General features: G+C 44.7%; 1 protein-coding gene across 2 annotated transcripts; it reads right to left on the minus strand.

Moving 5' to 3' along the window:
* Window positions 1–286: 286 nt before the first annotated feature.
* On the minus strand, window positions 287–17444 carry KCNG4 (potassium voltage-gated channel modifier subfamily G member 4). 2 transcript variants are annotated; one of them, XM_053952817.1, is made up of 3 exons: window positions 17185–17444; window positions 15500–16299; window positions 287–2987 (listed from the first exon to the last, which is right to left on the minus strand). In XM_053952817.1, exons 2-3 carry the CDS (start codon window positions 16247–16249, stop codon window positions 2202–2204), a joined length of 1536 nt encoding a protein of 511 aa, XP_053808792.1. In that variant the 5' UTR covers window positions 16250–16299; window positions 17185–17444; the 3' UTR covers window positions 287–2201. The 2 variants fall into 2 exon arrangements, with proteins under 2 accessions (XP_053808792.1, XP_053808791.1); XM_053952816.1 differs by having other exon boundaries at window positions 17131–17444.
* Window positions 17445–18053: the final 609 nt, after the last annotated feature.

The raw sequence follows: 18053 nt of genomic DNA on the forward strand, positions 1-18053 counted from the left end.
AAAACCATCCAGTCTGTCCTTAAAGGAGGTTGCTGACCTCTGCAAAGCCCTGTTGATTCCTCCTGGCTGCACATGGGTATCCCAAAAGGGGCATCTTCCATTTCCACCAGAAAATCACTCCCACTGCCTCTCTGGCAATCATTCCCCTCATTCTTTACTATTTATACCTTTGGACACTTCTGAGCTATCATCTCTTTTTCAAAAAGTCTATTTTTTCTCTTTCTTCCAGAGAAACCTGTCACCATTCAACACAAAATATAACACCAAGGCTGTTTGATATGGTCAGTAAGCTTGAGCTTTTTTTTATTCCTCATTTTTATTTTAAATAATTATATGAAAAAGAAGTTTTTGAAGACTTTTGCTGTCTAGTATGATATGTTTACAGTCTGCAGACCACAACTGCATTTCAAGCAAATGCTCTTGCAAACAGTATGTGTTTTATACAAAGCAGTGCAATTTGTTAGGTACAGATTGATCATCTGGCTGCAGGCAAACTTTGAAAGCTGTCACATACAGCGGTTTTATTTTAAGCTTGTTACTGGCTTTAAATACAGAATTTGGATTTGTGTCTGTATGCCTGGTGGATGAGCTGTGGATAACCACACTGGTGTGTAGCCCTGAAAGAACGTGTCCTAACGCCTGGCTCAGGATATTCATTGCAAGAACACTGGAAACTCAAAGGCAAATAAAATAACAAGTGTGTCTGTGCCAACAGAAGCTGGTTTGTCTGTTACTCATTCAGTGTTAGGTATTCAGCAAAATGCATGAGTGGTAGAGACAAAGTTTATTCTTAGTAGTCATAGAGAAGGATGAGCATTTATCAGTGGATAAACTCTGACATTTTTACATTCTCCCAGCCTCCAGCTCCATGGGGGTTTTTTGGAGCTGGCTCTGCTGGGTTGGCTGCTGCTTACACCGATGCCAGGAGAGAGGGGAGCACTGGAACCTATGCTGTTGCTTTGCTTCGTGTATTTTGCTGATGCACACATGTGCACGTTTCTGTCAGTGGTTTTGGGAACGGCCCAGGCCAGGCTCAGTTCACTGTGTAGATGTGTTTGATAGGGACACCAGGCTCAGGTCCCTGTGTAGATGTCTTTGATGGGGTCTCCAGGCCCAGGTCCCTATTTAGATGTGTTTGATGTGGTCTCCAGGCTCAGGTCCCTGTGTAGATGTGTTTGATGGGGGATACCAAGCTCAGTTCCCTGTGTAGATGTATTTGGTGGGAGATTCCAGGCTCAGTTCCCCATGTAGATGTATTTGGTGGGAGATTCCAAGCTCAGTTCCCCATGTAGATGAATTTGGTGGGGTTTCCAGGCCCAGTTCCCTGTGTAGATGTACTTGGTGGGGTTTCCAGGCTCAGTTCCCTGTGTAGATGTATTTGATGGGGAGCACTAGGCCCAGGTCCCTGTGTAGATGTATTTGGTGGGGTTTCCAGGCTCAGTTCCCTGTGTAGATGTATTTGATGGGGAGCACTAGGCCCAGGTCCCTGTGTAGATGTATTTGGTGGGGTTTCCAGGCCCAGGTCCCTGTGTAGATGTATTTGGTGGGGTTTCCAGGCTCAGTTCCCTGTGTAGATGTATTTGATGGGGAGCACTAGGCCCAGGTCCCTGTGTAGATGTACTTGGTGGGGTTTCCAGGCTCAGTTCCCTGTGTAGATGTATTTGATGGGGAGCACTAGGCCCAGGTCCCTGTGTAGATGTATTTGGTGGGGTTTCCAGGCCCAGGTCCCTATGTAGATGTATTTGGTGGGGTTTCCAGGCTCAGTTCCCCGTGTAGATGTATTTGATGGGGTTTCCAGGCTCAGTCCCCTGTGTAGATGTATTTGGTGGGGTTTCCAGGCTCAGTTCCCTGTGTAGATGTATTTGGTGGGGTTTCCAGGCCCAGGTCCCCATGTAGATGTATTTGGTGGGGTTTCCAGGCTCAGTTCCCCGTGTAGATGTATTTGATGGGGAGCACTAGGCCCAGGTCCCTGTGTAGATGTATTTGGTGGGGTTTCCAGGCCCAGGTCCCTGTGTAGATGTATTTGGTGGGGTTTCCAGGCTCAGTTCCCTGTGTAGATGTATTTGGTGGGGTTTCCAGGCTCAGTTCCCCGTGTAGATGTATTTGGTGGGGTTTCCAGGCCCAGGTCCCTGTGTAGATGTATTTGGTGGGGTTTCCAGGCCCAGGTCCCTGTGTAGATGTATTTGGTGGGGTTTCCAGGCTCAGTTCCCTGTGTAGATGTATTTGATGGGGGAGGCCTGTCCCTCCAGGACCAGGCTGTCCGTCTCATTGAAGGTGTCACTTTCCCCGGAGCGATTGGCGCTCTTCGCCCGGCTCAGCCGCGACTGCAGCCGCTCGTGCTCCTTGCGCAGCTCAGAGTAGGAGTGGGAGAAGGTGTGGAATATCGAGGTTGCGGGGAAGGACATGATGAGGATCCCGCTGAGGATGCTGCTGAGAGCCACCATCTGGCCCGGCACGCTCCGCGGCACCATGTCCCCGTAGCCCACGGTGGTCATGGAGATGATGGCCCACCAGTACGAGGCGGGGATGCTGGTGAATTCCAGCACCCTGCCCGACTCGTTCTCGGCCAGGTACACCAGGGGGGAGAAGAGGGTGACGGCCACGCACAGGAAGAGCAGCAGCAGCCCGAATTCCCGCGTGCACTTGCGCACGGTGAGGCCCAGGGTCTGCAGGCCCAGGGAGTGCCGGGCAAGGCGCATGACGTAGAGGATCCTCAAGGCACGTAAAACCCGTAGCACCAAGCCCACCTTCTCCAGGTACGTGTTGCTGCTCGGCCTGTCCTCCTCCTCGCTGGAGTCGTCCTCGGAGAAGATGAGGGAGGCGTAGTAAGGGGAAATGGCCAAGAAGTCAATGATGTTCAGGGGTCCTTTGAAGAACTGACACTTGCTCCTGGCCTGGATGAAGCGGAGGCAGAACTCCAGGGAGAACCAAGCCACGCAGATGGTCTCGATGACAAAGATGTAATAGCACTTCTGGGAACACTCGCCCTGCCACAAAACAGAGAGGGAAATAAACAAAAGAACAGCCTGTGAACCAGCATCCAAAAACACTGAGGGGTGAAGCAATATGGATCTGCCTGAGTCACTGGTAGCAGAGATAAACAAACCCCAGCTCACAGGTAGTGTGGCAGCTGTCCTTCGGTTCCACAGAGAATATTGAGCACACAAAATAGCTGAACAAACAGATCTAAATACCTCCCTCATTTTACTGTGTTGCTTCTTCCAGCCTACTGGAATGAAACTCATCTATTTATAAAGTCCTGGCATGCAGGCTCTAAGTCCTGAATGCTGCAGACAGGTAGAAAAATTATAAATGAAAAGCCTCATAAAATCAGGCCTGCCCTATTAAATTAATAGCTGGCCTATCACTTCTTCTTAATGCAGCTAAGTACTTTGCAAGTTCTCATGTGGAAACATCTTGAAAATGAGAGTTCATCAACACAGCAATCTATTTCTAGGGTGAAAAACAAGTGCACCTGTATAAACAATAAGATCTGTCCTGTGAGAATCAGTGAAGAAAATATGTAAACAATTCAAGAATAGAGAGATTTGATGGACAAGTAAAATACCTTTTACTAACCAATACAGTAACTGACAAGAAAGTTATCAACAAATTAAAGTTGCCCACAAAGTCTGTAAAAACTGTATAAAATGAGTTGTGTGAATAAAAAATTGGCTTTTCCCACATGAAGAAAATGGAGTCATGGCAGACGTTTTACAACACTGAATAACTCACAGTTTCTGCTGCACTTGAGAGTAACAAGTCTTTTTGTGTTATAGAATTGGCCAGTAGAGGTTCCCCCTCAGGAGTGAGTTTTACCCTGCCCAACCCTCAGAACAATTTAGCTCTGTAGCACCATTTTGGGATTTTTCCTTTTTGCAGAGTAAGCTGCCAAGTCCATATTTTACCCCTAAAATGAAACGCCACAGAAGCTGATGAAGGCCTGGCCCTGCCAGGGCTCTGCATGCAGGGTCAGGCTGTGGCTCCATTTGCAGTCAGAGCTGGAGCACATTGATGCTTGCAGAGCTGCTGACTGGGCTTGATGAGATTGCCTGCAATCAGCAGTTGTGTTGTGTTGTGTTGTGCAGTGCTCACTCTTTCTGAGCCCTGAATTATTTGTACAGTGCAGCCTAGACTCTGCACAAACCTGCCTCTGGTCACTCCAGTGATGGGGCCTCTGAATTATTCATTGCTCCCATCAAGATTTTTTTTTTTTTTTTTTTTTTGTTAGCTGGGCTGAATTTCCAGTACATCTGTTATTTATTTGCCTCTAGACATTTGCAGGTGACGTTGCTCTCAGATCATCATGAGGTTTTCCCTATTCTTTCCTTAGAAAAGAGAAGGAAAGAAATTTTGTTTGCTGGAAGGTTTAACCATTAAGATGTAAGCTGTCTTTTGAACTGAGCCTGAAATTTCAAGGTGTAGCAATGTAGAGACTGTTTGGGAGATTTTTAATTCTTGCCACCCTCAGTGACCTCAGTATTCCCTATGGAAATTTATATTTACTTAGTGAAGGCAATTTATGCTGTCAGCATAATGAGAACATGCTCATTGCCTTCACACTGGGAGATGGATTTCATCCCAAGAGTTTGCATGTGAACATTTTATATATTAGGAACATTTGTATATATTATGGAATGCACCTGACTTGATTTATATAGAATATCCCTCTCTAATGTCAGTCTCGTCAAACATTCTTCATCCTTTTGAATACCTTTTTCAAAAGCAACAAATAAGAGGGGGTAGAGAAGGAAATATCAATCACCAAAGCCAATTTCTGTTTCTCCCAGTAGTTTTGAGGATTTTTACAGCTCAGTGTTTTATGTTGCTGTCAGAACTGTTGTCCAAAGATCAGACAGAGCACACTGACTTCAAAGCTCTGTTCTCACCAAAACACTGATGCCCCTGTGTCAGTGGGAGATTTCAATTTTTTTTGCCACCACAGTCCCATTAGTTACTTTCAGTACTGCCCAAATACCCTGACCCATGCAAGCCTTTTTTGTGTAAATGTCAGATAAAGAAATCTCTGTGCCACAACAACTTCTGTACAATTCCTCTTTCTGAGCAAAGCAGACACATTTGGATATCCTAGTGTTCAGCACCTGCCAACACAAACCACAACAAACTCCCTCCCTTGACCTCACCGTTAACTAGAGGAGAATTCTGGGGTTTTATTTCCAGATCTTTGAGTCAAATTTTCACTGAGCTCCTTCTCCTCCTCCTGCAGTTTGCTCATGGTGGAGTGGGAGCTCTAAAAGCTCCAAGCTGGGGTGTTGCTGACTGTGAGCAAGAGGGGGAAGATGAGGTTTTATTTATAACTGACCACAGCATATTTTGGGAGGGCTTTTTCAACCAAACCATCTGACATCAATCTGTACTCAACCTGTCACTGACTTTGATGGGAGAACAGTTATGACAGGGCCCAGCAGTGAGTATTAACTCTTTATACTTTATTCATCCTGCAGATTTACTTTTCAACAATGCAAGAATTTATCAGGATTTATGGAACTTGCCTCCAGCAGAAATTCTACACCCTATGATATAAATGTAATAAAATGAGTGCCTGGTATTGATCTTCTGTATGAAATGAGCATTTGGCTCAGCAATGAATGAAACAATATTTAGTGTATAAAAAGATATATACTGAGCCTGGTGTCTGAAATATTGAGTGGTTTCTTAGGTTTATAAACTACCTCAAAGAAGCAAAGGAGTTGTTTCAAACTCCTCTACCACCAGAGATAGTCAAAAATTCAAGCTTCCTTTTGATTATCCCCCTCTGATGTATAAGAGAGTGGCTTGTTTTTCATGTTCTCTTATGTGCTGGAGTTGATGGTGTTACAGTGAGATTGCTCATTTTAGGATATTCCTGTTAAATTCTCTTTAAATAGGAAAAAACCTGCAGGTTCATAATAAAACAGGGGAAGAGCAGTACTGAGTCCAGTTAACCCAGTTCCCTCAACAGCCAGAGGAAACAGGTGCCCAAGGCAGCTCTCCTGGCTTCTGTTTTCCACTCACAGAATCCCAGAATGGTTTGGGTAGAAGGGACCTTAAACCCATCTTAAACCCTTAAACCAGGTTGCTCCAAGCCCTGTCCAACCTGGCCTTGGATACTTTCAGGGATGGAGCAGCAAAAAAGCAATTTATTCATTAATTGTGAATTCCAGCTAAATGCGCTTGAGATATGTGCCACTCACAAGATAAAAAGAGATAAATTTCCCAGCCTCTTAGTTTGCCAGGAAACATTGATTAAAGTGTAATGACATCTAGGATAACAAAAAAAAAAAAAAAATCAGATTGCAGGGTTATGCAGCACTAGCCTAACTTACAACAGGTACAAATCTCATCCAGTGAAAATAATATCTTTACATGCATCAATAATTTTAGTTATGCCCAGGAAGACTGAATCAGAATTTCCCCTGCAGAATATATCTCTCATCTATCCATGCTGGTTTCCAGATGCTGCTCACTTTTTTATGTAGACAAGGAAAAACTTTATTACTATTGAATAACTGTATGACACCACCAAGGAACTCCTCTTGCTCCTTCAGGGTCTGCTCTGTGTCCCACTTGTCTGCCCTCTAAGACAATTGACAATTAAAATATGCTTTGGCAAACTTGTTCTGAATCAGCTAAAAATCTGATCCACCAATGAGTTTCCTACTGCCAGAGATTTACCCCAATGCCTTTTGCAGTGGGTATTTACCCTTTATTCCCTCTTAATCTGAAGTACAATGAGGGAAGAAATCCTGTTATTTCCCTCATATTGGGAGTGTAGCTGGAGCTGTGTGAGGATAAAATTGGATAGGTACCAACCTTCTGCCCTGGGTGTGATTGACTCTAAGAGAAGTTTATTGGCAGCAGTCTGAGCCTGTTTTCTGTGGTGTGTAATTTGGGATTTCCCACAATCTATAAAAAGGGGTCCAGGAGATAAGCAAAACTACAGCATTTCCTGTGATCTCCTTCATGTGCTTGCCAGGGAGCTCTGCTCAGGATGGTGTCAGTGATTCCAAGTGTTTCTTGATGATCTATTCCCAAGTTAAATAGCAAAAGTTCAAATGATCTATTCCCAAGTTAAATAGCAATTGATCTATTGTGTCAAATGATTTATTCCCAAGTTAAATAGCAAAAGTTCCTCCAATGCTTGTAGAACACTTTGCTAATAAGCACGGCTTGATCAGTATCTGGATTATTTCAGAATCATGTCATATTTCCAGAGCTTTGGAGTGGAAATCAATATGTACCTCAGCACAAGGTATATGTGTCGCTTACACAGCACACTTGTGAGAAAGGAATCTCATGTTATTTATGAAGCCAAGCTGATAGAAGTCCTTGAACCCAGCTAGAAGTCATGACTGAACCCCTGCATGCAAACACTGTTATTCCCAGGGCATGTTTATGGGAACCAGCTGGCTCATCATCATAAAACAAATGAGCAATGGGCTGAAAGGATCTGAGCCCTGCTCCCAGCCAGCTCTGCCTGAGCTGCAGCAGTGATTGCTCCAGAGGAAAGCTGCCCTGTGCTCAGTGACCCACCCCTAATGGAGCCAGAACCAGGCAGGGAAGGAGCTCAGAGAGCATATGCTCCATCCTCTTGGAGTCCTAGAGGAGCTTCCCTGAACACAGGACCTGCACCTTCTCATCCCTCTGCAGTGGAAGGACAGGCTGCCAGAATGTCACCGTTCACACCAGGAGTGTGCCTGGCTCCGTGGCTGATGCAAGGTCACGGTTCACATCTGCTAAATTTATCCTGGCAGGGGCAGGTTTTGTTTGGCACAGTCAAGCTGCTGCTCAGATCCTTCCTGTGATGCACACACTGCTCTGTGGACAGGGGCCAGTGTCCACCAGAGTGGCAGCAGATGGGATCAGCCTGTCCTGCAGCTCCTGACCTGCCTTCTGCCAGCCTGTGCTGTCCAGCACTTATCCCGGCAAGACTGCTCTTCCTGCAGCCCAGCCCTTTGGCCAAAATCTGCCAGCCCTCTAGGTGCAGGATTTGGAAGTAAAACCAGCAGGAATTTCCCTCCCTAAGCCCAAGGTTGCCATTTCCTGGGTGGGGGGCTGTTTTCCAGCTTTTTGTATTTCTCAGTGACACCTGGGCAGTGCATCCTGGTCTAGAGCTTGTCCCTGAGCAATTCCCTTTGTGTGAAAAATAAAAACCAATGGGATGGTGAAAAACAAGCTTTGGTTCTTCCCACAGACCCAAGGCAGTGGGAATACAGAGGAGGCTGCAAGTCTAGAGAAGGGTTAGGAAGGAACAGAGGCAGAGCAAGACCTGGGTGTAGGGAACTGCGCTACCCAGCTGGCTCCAAGCTGTTCTTATCCCGTTGGCAGCAGGAAATGAACAGATACAGGGCAGAAATCCCTTTTGGCTGTGAAGTGATGGCTTGGTTAGGAAATGTGGTGCCAATCTGTGTTCCCTGCATACCTGAGCTCCGGGATGCAGCTGCAGTGCTGCAGGTAGTGCTGAATCACTGCGGCCGCATTGACGCTGCTATTTGAATAATTAAACCACGCTCTGCTGAATCAAATGATGGGGAGGGAGAGCTTGAAAACCCTGTGTTATGGATCACATCAGCACTTGGATTTATGGTTTCAGCCTGATGCAATAAAACCAGAAGGTTACAGCCTGCTGAGAAAGAGACTCTAACCTGATTTAGGGAATGATGAGCTTGTTAAAGCAGTGCTGTGTATTCTGAGAACACAGTGAGTTCCAACTTGTTCTACTTGGTGGAAAAGAAGCCTGGACTTAGGAAAACAATTACTACAACTACAGCATTTGAGGAAACTAAACTGATAATGGTATTTTATTAATGTGGACATTAGAAAGATCAGAGAAAGAAATTAATGCTCTGTGTCCAACAAATAATTATCCCCTCTGGGGCAGAAGTGTACCTAAAATAAAATGTTACAATTAAGTTTTAAACTTTAGTCTGCAAACACTGTGAGAGTCAGTCTGAAGAATCTGATTTTGATTTCAACCAGTTGGTGACTCCAAAGTGTTGGTGTTAGCAGAAAGATGTGAAAGAGTAAACTTTTTCTTGTTTTTCTGGCAAGGAATCTAACAGACAATTTTGTAACTGTGAAGAGCAGTATAGTCAAAATGACAAGGAATTTATCTGGACTTGGGAGGATAACTTTCAACTGACAGTTTTGCTGCTGGTCAAAGCATTTTGCCTGTTACTGTTTCTTTGTTTCTTTTCTCACTGGATTGTAAATTCTTTGGAGCAGAAATTCCTTCTTATTGTAACTCTGGAGTACAGAGGGTCCCAAATCTGTTTTAAGGGAAGATATTGGTGCTAATGAGAGGTGCTGACACTGTGGGAAGGAACTTGTATAGTAAAAATGCAGCGACCCTGACTCAGGGAAGAAATGCTGATGCCTGGCTCCAGATCAGAAGGCTGAAGGATAGCTTTATTAAAACTATACTCTATTACATTCATATACTATTTAAAGAGACACTATCCTGTTCTACACACTCACTTCTTACTCACCTCTCTAACTCAGACTCGTGACTCTGCTGAGAGCCCGAGCCACAGCTGGATCCCACTGGGCACTGACCCCAAACAACCTTCACCAGAATCCAACCCAGCAATCACTGCAGGTGAACAATCTCCACACCACATTCCACATGGGGAAAACAGAGGGGCAGAGATAAAGATTGGTTTCTCTTCTTCTCTCTGTGCTTCTCCTGAGAGACAGAATTCTCTCAGGAGAGAACAGACACATTCTCTCTGTCACAGAGAATGTGAATGGCACAAACTTGGAGGATAAATTAGTTTCAGAGTTTCCCAGAGATGGAGTGCCTCTGTGAAAGGCAACACCCGTCTTCCCAAAATGGGCGTTCATTGAACACTCACCTGTGCTGAGCCCCTTGAGGAGAGCCAGGTGAGGGGAGTGAACAGGCTTTTGTAACTGTTACAGCCCTGAAAGCAACAGCAGGGAAAGAAATCCTGATTCCCAGTGAGGAACACGTGCTGGCCACTGCACAGCTGTTGGTGCAGTGCCTAGTGCAGAACAGCTGGAACAGCTGGAACAGCTGGGGGTCCCCCCAGGATGGTGTGCAAAGCTCAGAGCCTTAGCACTGCTGGGACACAGCCAAGAGGGGATGGACATAAGGCAAACAAATAATGTCTAATTGTGCTTTCTGAACACTGGACACTGGCTTTGGAAAGCCAGGCAGGCTCCTTTCCCTCCCCGAAGGGTCAGAGTTTGTGCAGACACTGATTTTGTGTGGCAGCGGGGGTGAGCTGGGGCACAGATGGTCAGCAGTGACCACCCCTGCAGTGCCCTTTTGGCTGTGCAGAGCAGGGCTCCAGTGATATGAACTTTATCAGTGCTGTACATAACAGACTCAGTGCTGAATTGTGCAGTTCTGGGGGTGGATGCCTGGGAAATGGTCACTGATAATGTGGAACTCTGAAATCAGGGTCTTAGCGTGACGGTGCAATTTCAAGCTCAAAGCTCCCGGTGTTTCTGGCCTCAAAAAAAAGGCAGATCCCATAAAGCAATGATTCATAAATATATATCAAAGTCCCAGGCCTGAATATGCTGCTTTCTGTTGTTTAATGACTTCTTATTTAACCTTTCTTCAATCATTATTCATTTTACTAATTCATCCCATGAAGCACACAAATAGCTGGGTTTCACTGTGCTGAGTACACCCAGACCAGGAGGTTTTTGGTGCTCCAGGGAAGCACATTTTCCTACTTTCCTCACTGATGAAAATGGTCAGAAAAAAATCAGAATTGCACTGGATGCTTGGACAATTTAAGACAGGGATTGTCTGCAGAAAGTGACCTGATAAGAACCCAAAATAAAGTGCTTGAGCAGATGCAATAAAGCCAAAGCACATCCAGCTTTATTTTGTTCCAAGTAATTTCAAGTCATATGTATATAGCAGTGTATTTATAGATAGGCATGTACACATATGCCTTTATAGTATTACACTTTAAATGAGCATTACCTTTTCTTTCTCTTCACAGTAAGGCAAATAAATTGGGTTTTTCCCCCATAAAGTAAAATTATTCCAGTTTTAAAGAAAACCTGTTTCTTGGCAGTTTCTCTCAGTGTGCAAGCCAAATAGTCTTTAGCATCATACAGAAACCTTCAGCAACATCAAGCATTAAAAAACTAATCAGGGCCTCCAGAATAATGGTGTAGAATATAAAAAATAATTTAAAAGTGGTTCTATATGTTAAGTACTGGGTTCTCCTCATCTCTTCGTGTTTTCTGGATTCTAAGTGCAACCAGAGACTAGAAACTTACTCTTTTAAAAGGAACTAGGTTTTCACATAATCAAATGATCCCAGGGAAAGAAGCTTTTTTGAAAATGAGTATTCTGTGTTTCAGGATAAAAACTTCACATGAAACAACAGTGGTTGCAGCTTATGATGATTTTGTTTCTTTAGGTCCTATAAAATACCTAAAGCAATTCCAAGCTTCTCAAGGTCAGTTAAGAGCAAACACAAGAATTAGCAGTAACAAGGTCAGGGAATGGAAATATCTGGGGGTTTTCTTCTCCCTGACCTTAATTTACTGCCTTCCCTAAGAAGAGACCTTGCCATAGCCTTTCTGCTGAGTCATTTCTCTAGGGGATGCCAATTTTAGGGACTCATTAAATGAAATATCTCATCCCAAGGAAAGTCCCAAGAGTACTTCAGAGTGCTCTCCCTCTCCAGGCCCTTCTGCAGTGGTTTTATCCCACAGTTTTCTGGTGTAATGATGTTTTTTTCCCTTTGAGTTGGATGTGCTGAGCAGTGGCTGTTTCAGTGACCCCTCTTAGATCCTGATTGCAACTCTTATGTGGGACTGGGACTTTTGGGGAGCTTTGATGGGACTTCTGTCCTGTCTCTAGTGGGATGATCTGAATTTCTTCATTTGAGGGTAATACTGGTGAATTTTGTCACTTCAGCTTTCCTATCCTGTATGCTTGGTCTCCAGCTCAGATTTGTAGTTCTCTCAGGCTGCCTGTTCAGATCAATAACAGATTTCCTCACCTCTAAATATGCCTTTTTTCCTATCTTTACATGCCTTGATTACTGCACATTGATGATATTAAATCTGCTTTTTTACCAGACAGTTTGAGCTCCATAAAGAACTGATGCAAATATCATGGACAGGGATATATTTCCTCTGGAAAATGTGATCATTCTGTTGTTTTATTCCTCACTAACATAACCTTGTTACTGATGACTCCTCTTTCCTTCGCCTCACAAATAATAAAACCTTTTGTATATTTATTTCACTGTCAGACTCAAACTTGAGCTCACCAGAGCTGTTCCTTTGCTGCTCCACATTTTTGCTGAACTTTTTGCTCACCCTTCACCTGGGACTGCTCTCTCTGGGCTGGGATTCACATCATGTCCATATATAATATCAACTTACTTATTTGCCCAAATCTGGGTGGGTTTTTTTTTTTTTTTTTTTCATGGGGAGGTTCCTAAATGGCATTTGGCACATTCTGGAGTGTGTCAGTTATAACAACTCCTCCTTTATTTCGCTGTCAGCTGCATCCCCGACTCCAAGCTCCCCCTCCCGCCCCCTCTGCTGCCCCTGGCGCTGGCTCCTTCCCTCCCCTCTGGTTGCCAGGGTGACTGGGTTTCCCCGATGCAGATGCTCTCTGCTGGCTCCCTGCCATCCCTCTCCCGGAGACAGACCCGAGTTTTCACTTTCCCTCGCATGCCGAGGACTCCTGGTTGCTCTTCTGCCTGCTCTTTGCTCCCTTCTGAGCAGACCTGGCTCAGCAGCTGCGCGAAGGACCAGGGATCTGCTGTGCCTGCAGGGTGGGATCAGCAGCCTCTGAGCCAAGTGAGTGAAGTGGAAGTCACCGTGCATTGTTTTGCCTTTTTTTTTTTTTTTTTTTTTGACTCTGATCCTTCTTGAGCTGGAGTCCAGCCAGTTTTCACTCTCTTAATGTGGCTGTGGTGAGGAGGAACAGGACCCTAGAGTGGTACATATGCAGCAGAGGTAAAGCCTTTTTTTTGTCTGTTTTTCAGAATGGGTAGTATGGATAAATTCAATTTCCAGTGTTAGTGACATTGGAAAAGGGATCCTTGCAGTACTTTTGAGGACATTTACCTCAGAGCTTTTGCCAAGCTTTGGCTCAGAATTGACTAAACCTCACAATATGGCATCTTTGAATTCAGGTGTGGAATTTCAGGTTGTTCAGAAACTTTTGTGAAGGAATTCAACTGTTTTCTGTCACTGAGCAAACAGATATCGAATCATCTTTGTGTTCAGCCCTAAAAGCAAAAATTTCAGGTCCTGAATGCCTGTTTCAGGTTGCTGGTAAAGGTGGCCCCATCTTGGAATCACTCTCTGAGGTCAGTTCTGAGTTACAAATCAATGGAGAGTTGATTTTGCTAGGTATGACTCAGCTGCAGCCAATAAATACTAATTTTAGTTAATTAATTTCATGGAGTTATTTGTCCAGCTCTTGTTACAATATTCTTTTGAGATCCCAGTAAGGAAATTTTAGTTGTTGCAGGCTAAGACTTTAGGGATGGAAATTTAGGGATGCCAAAACTGCTTGTTAGTAGTTCAGAGTCTCTGCTTTTCCACAAGGCATGAGTATTTTGTCTCATATATTCCCCTGTGTTTCCTGTGGCAGAACATCACATAATTCACAGAACAGGATTTTTAATACTCTGTATTCTGGGGCACAATGACAAAGTGCATTAGGCTGCTGCTGTAAGTGTAAATTATGCAATGTTTCCAAATATTTGGACAAATGTGGTCCTTTCCTCAAGTTCATCCTTCATCCTCTCCCCTGCACTTTCAACAATCCATCTTTTGAGCTTGTTTCAATGCAGTTTGCTTGTTTTTAAAGTACTGATATATATGCAAATCTCTAAGTAGTAATGTCATCCTTGTTTTATAGGAAATCCAGGAACTGCAGCTCCCAGACACACTTATAACCCTCAGCATGCTTTTCTTTCTAACTTAGTAATTTATTTTTTAAACACACAACCTCTTACACCCAGCAGAGCTGGGCTCATGTGCTGGTTCTTTTACATGGGACTTATTTATCAAAGCTTTTTTCTGCCATGGTTGGGAAATGAAGATAAAAAGCATCAAGCCGTTTCCATTAACAAAGTTAGTAGGAAGCACTTGCTGGAGCAGAGTTTGTAATGTTTGTACATTGAGCTGGAAGAAGGATGTTCTATATTTAAAATGCTTCCTTGGAAGAAGCATTGGAACTGTGTTAACAGTTTTTCCTGTGATCACAGTTTTTCCTTTTTTCAGCCAAAAAGTAATAGAATAGCTGAGGAAGGCTGCAAAAGCACCAGGCTTATTCCCGACAGGTTGGAGCCTTCCTGGGCAAATTGAAGTCAATATCCAAGGGGTTAAAATGGAAAAGGGAATTATCTTAGATTTCAGCCTCCTGTGCAGTCCTCAGCTTTACTCAGACATCAAATATCAGGGCATATTTTAACCATGACAAGGCTGCTTTGACCAGTAAGATAGATACAGATTTTTATCTTGTGCACATCAGGTTGTGCTATAAATGCAAAAATTACTTTATTCATCAATGTATGACATTCTGAGTGTCTTGTCTTACAGCAGGGGTTGGGGCAAGGGGTTTATTTGACATAGATTTCCTCAGCACTTCTGGAAGGGCAATTTGCAAATGAAGTGCAGGATTCATTACAGAGATTAGTCAAGGTTATTTGATGAATCTGGATGTTACCACATCTGAAATAACTTTGGGTTTTTTACTTTTCTTCTGGTCTATTATTACAAAAATAAATCTTTTAAATGCTGAAGTATTTACGGTAATGTTATAGAGAAGATCCTTCATGTGTGATACAGGCTTGATTTATTTGCCCTGAATTAATGTGGATGAGTTCTTTGAGAAGGGTTTAAATGCAGTTAGCAGTTCAGATAGTGCTTGGTATTGCTCCTACGATATGTACATATATATGGGGCAAATACATAATTCTCTTAGCATGGAATTATGATTTTTTGGAGGCACAGCTTTTATGTATCAGTATGTGCAAAAATACTTCATCTGCTTCTCATCCTTCAATCTTTATGCAACTACTGAAATATAACATATAAAAATTAATGAATATTTCTCCCTCTTTAAGCATCTGAAAGTTTTATCACAAGGGAAGACACCCAGCTGTTTTAAAAGTAAAGATGTCAGAGGAAAATATTTCTGTAGCTGATGTGTCCAAAGGAGAGCTTGCCTGTAACTAGAGAGTGAAACATCTTGGAAACTCCACAATGTCAATTTGAGAGTCAGTGCTAACAAGTTAATCTTACACTGGCAGCTGCCTCTCAAGAAGAACAAACCGTCCTATATTGGAGAGCTGAAATATCTGCTCTGTCCAAAAGCTTTCTTGTATTCTAGCTAAAAATCAGTATAATATCTGTTCCCACTATCCTTAACATGATATCACTTGAAAATGGTAGAACTAATTTGAGCCATAGCTGCTCTTTCTGCCCCAGACTGTGCCTTCAGTTCTGTGGTTAGACCAGTTAAGAAGGACTCACTTACCCTGTCTTCTTCAGCTCTTAAGTCTGGCATTGTGCTCACACAAAGGCTGACAGCTGTGGTGGCCACAAAGAGGATGGAGAGACAAGCAAAGACTTTGCCTGGCAGTCCTGACTGGGGATTTTCCACCATATCTCTGAGTCTGTTCATGAACTGCCCAAATCTGGTTTTCTCATCCAAGACACACGAAGCCTCCTTGCTCCTCCGGAGCTCCTCTTCTTTGCGGATCTCGGCCAGCTCCTGCAGCTTCTGGAACAGCTTCCGAAAGCAGCAGTTCTCCAGGTTGGATTCCTCAATGCCCCAGTACCTCAGCTCCTCCTGGAAAGACAAGGCACACATGTCTCTCAAGAGCATCAGCTTCCCCGCTGCTAGGAAGCTGACAATCATCCCGAAAGCGTTGGGGTTCCTGTCAAAGAAGAACTCGTGGGTGTCCTCATCGTAATCGTCACACAGCTGGATGATTTCTTCATAGCTGCTGCAAAGCTTTAGTTTGCTCAGTCTGGTCAGGGGAAACTCGTCTAAAGTACTCCAGGGCAGCAGGTACTTGATGCCTCCAACGTTGATCATGATCTCTGTCTTCAGATCGACTGCAGACACTTGGTCAGGGTGGTAAATCCTCCTGGCTCTCTGGTAATGGACCCCCTTGACAGAAGGGGTTTCCACGCAGATGGGAAGCAAGTGGCTCAAGGAATTGCAGGAGTTGTAGCTAATGTTGCTATAGTCTTGGTCACTGCCTCTGGAGAGAATAGGCATCTCTAAGAGTTCTCACCGGGACATCCAGAATGGCATCAGAGCAGGGGGATCTGTCAGCCAGAAGGTACAGGGAGGAGGAGAAAACATAGCAGAGGTTACTGCAAGAGACAAGGAGTTTCCAACCACTTTCCTCATTCAGGAAATCAGTGAGTGCCTGTTTTGTAAGTAGAAGTCACCTCCGTGCTTCTCCCTGAAACCTGCAGCCCGTGAATGAGCTTTACTTTGCAGCCTCATTGGTTGTCTGGCAACACAGGCACGGAGCAGAGCCACAGCCTCATTCATAATTATCACCGAGGCTCGGCCGCCTGTAAATCCCAACGGGAGCACCTCGGGCTCTTCTCCGAGCAGGTCTGGGCACCGCTAGATCCTTATTTTCCGGTTGTTGTCGCTTCGCTTTCTTATTTCTATACACCCTAACCATGCGATAACTCAACTAAGCTGCTTAGTGGTTATTAGCGAGAGAGTGGTCAATTACCTGCCAGCCCCTGGATGCGAGTTCTAATTGCTTTAACGGGACTGCTCAGATCGTGATTCCTCCGACTCTCGCTGCACGCCCGTTCTGCCCTGCCTCTCGGGGGGATTGCAGGGATTAGCTGGGAGAGGTTTAAAAATGCCTTAAATTCTGTCTAAATCATTACTGTTCTGATCAACCCGACCTCGTGCCACTGCAAATTACTGAGGAGTTAGAGGGGACCTTTGCTCACCGCGGAGAAAACTTTGTTATAAGCAGGCAGAAAGTGTTTTCTCAGCTCGGAGAACTGAAATTTAAATTCTCCTTTCAGGGACAAGCCCCTGGTTTTGCCCGTAGTCCCTAGAGATCAAAAAGCACTTTTTTACCCCAAGGCAGCGAAGTGCAAGGAAAGTTTCCCGAAGTGACTTACCAGAGGAGCAGGGGCAGCTGGCGGGCGCGGGGCTGCCCCGCAGGTGATGCTCACCTGCCGCACACGGAGCAGGGGCCGGCAGCGGCTCCCGGGGGCATCGTCCGCTTTTGGTTACATGGAAAATCCCTGGAGCACTCCGGAGCTCTTTCCTCTCCCTCCTTCTCCTCTTTCCTGGAAGGGGAAAGCAGCCGTGGGTGTTGATGTAGCATATGTTGTGCTAAGGGATCCTCCCAAAGGTGTCCTGAGCGGCAGCTCCTCTCCTGGGCTTTCCTGGTGGGAGATGCTGAGGGAGAGCTGGTGGATCCTGCCCTCTCCCTGGCCCTCCTCTCTTTCCCCCGGGACTGTCGATGTGGTCCTGGAAGAGGAGGGGAGAGGGAAGGGGGAAGGGCTTAGAAATAATCTCTCCAGCATCCCTCCGTGTGTCCAGCAGGCAGCAGGCAGCAACTGGGTAAGAACATGGAGTACAAGTCCCCGGCTAATGAGGTTTGATAATCAGTAAATTCTGGCAAATCTACTTAATAAAACAATTTCAGTGTCTATTAACTCCTTCCAACATAGTCACGCTACAGTCGCTTGGTCTGGAGAAACCACTTCAATTTCTCAGCAGCAGTTTCCATGACCTGCATCCCTCTTGAAACTGGGATTTGCTCTTTAATATCCCTAGATGGAAAGGGGAATTTGTAGGGTCCATGGATGCTGTGCCTCAGCATTCCTTTGGCTATGAGGGAAGTGCTTTCCTTCCATAAAAGAAAGGACTTTTGGCTTGTAAAGCAGAGGTCTCTTTTCCAGATCTGCAGTGCTTTCCCAACAGCCAAGAACTTTTTCCTTTGCTCTTTAGAGATGATGGGAAATCAAACCTTATCATTATCTCACTTTGCTCATGCATGGCTGTAGGGGGCTGGGATTGCTGTAATGCTTTTTGG

Source organism: Vidua chalybeata, chromosome 11 (assembly GCF_026979565.1).
Source record: "Vidua chalybeata isolate OUT-0048 chromosome 11, bVidCha1 merged haplotype, whole genome shotgun sequence".
NCBI classification, from domain to species: Eukaryota; Metazoa; Chordata; class Aves; order Passeriformes; family Viduidae; genus Vidua; species Vidua chalybeata.

What these genes read in the sequence shown, in the direction of transcription:
- KCNG4 (XM_053952817.1), bottom strand. Translation starts at nt 16,249, where the DNA reads ATGCCTATTCTCTCCAGAGGCAGTGACCAAGACTATAGCAACATTAGC. An exon ending in TAAGAGCTGAAGAAGACAGG is followed by an intron (nt 2,988 to 15,499) that starts GTAAGTGAGTCC and finishes GTTTTGTGGCAG; the next exon opens with GGCGAGTGTTCCCAGAAGTG.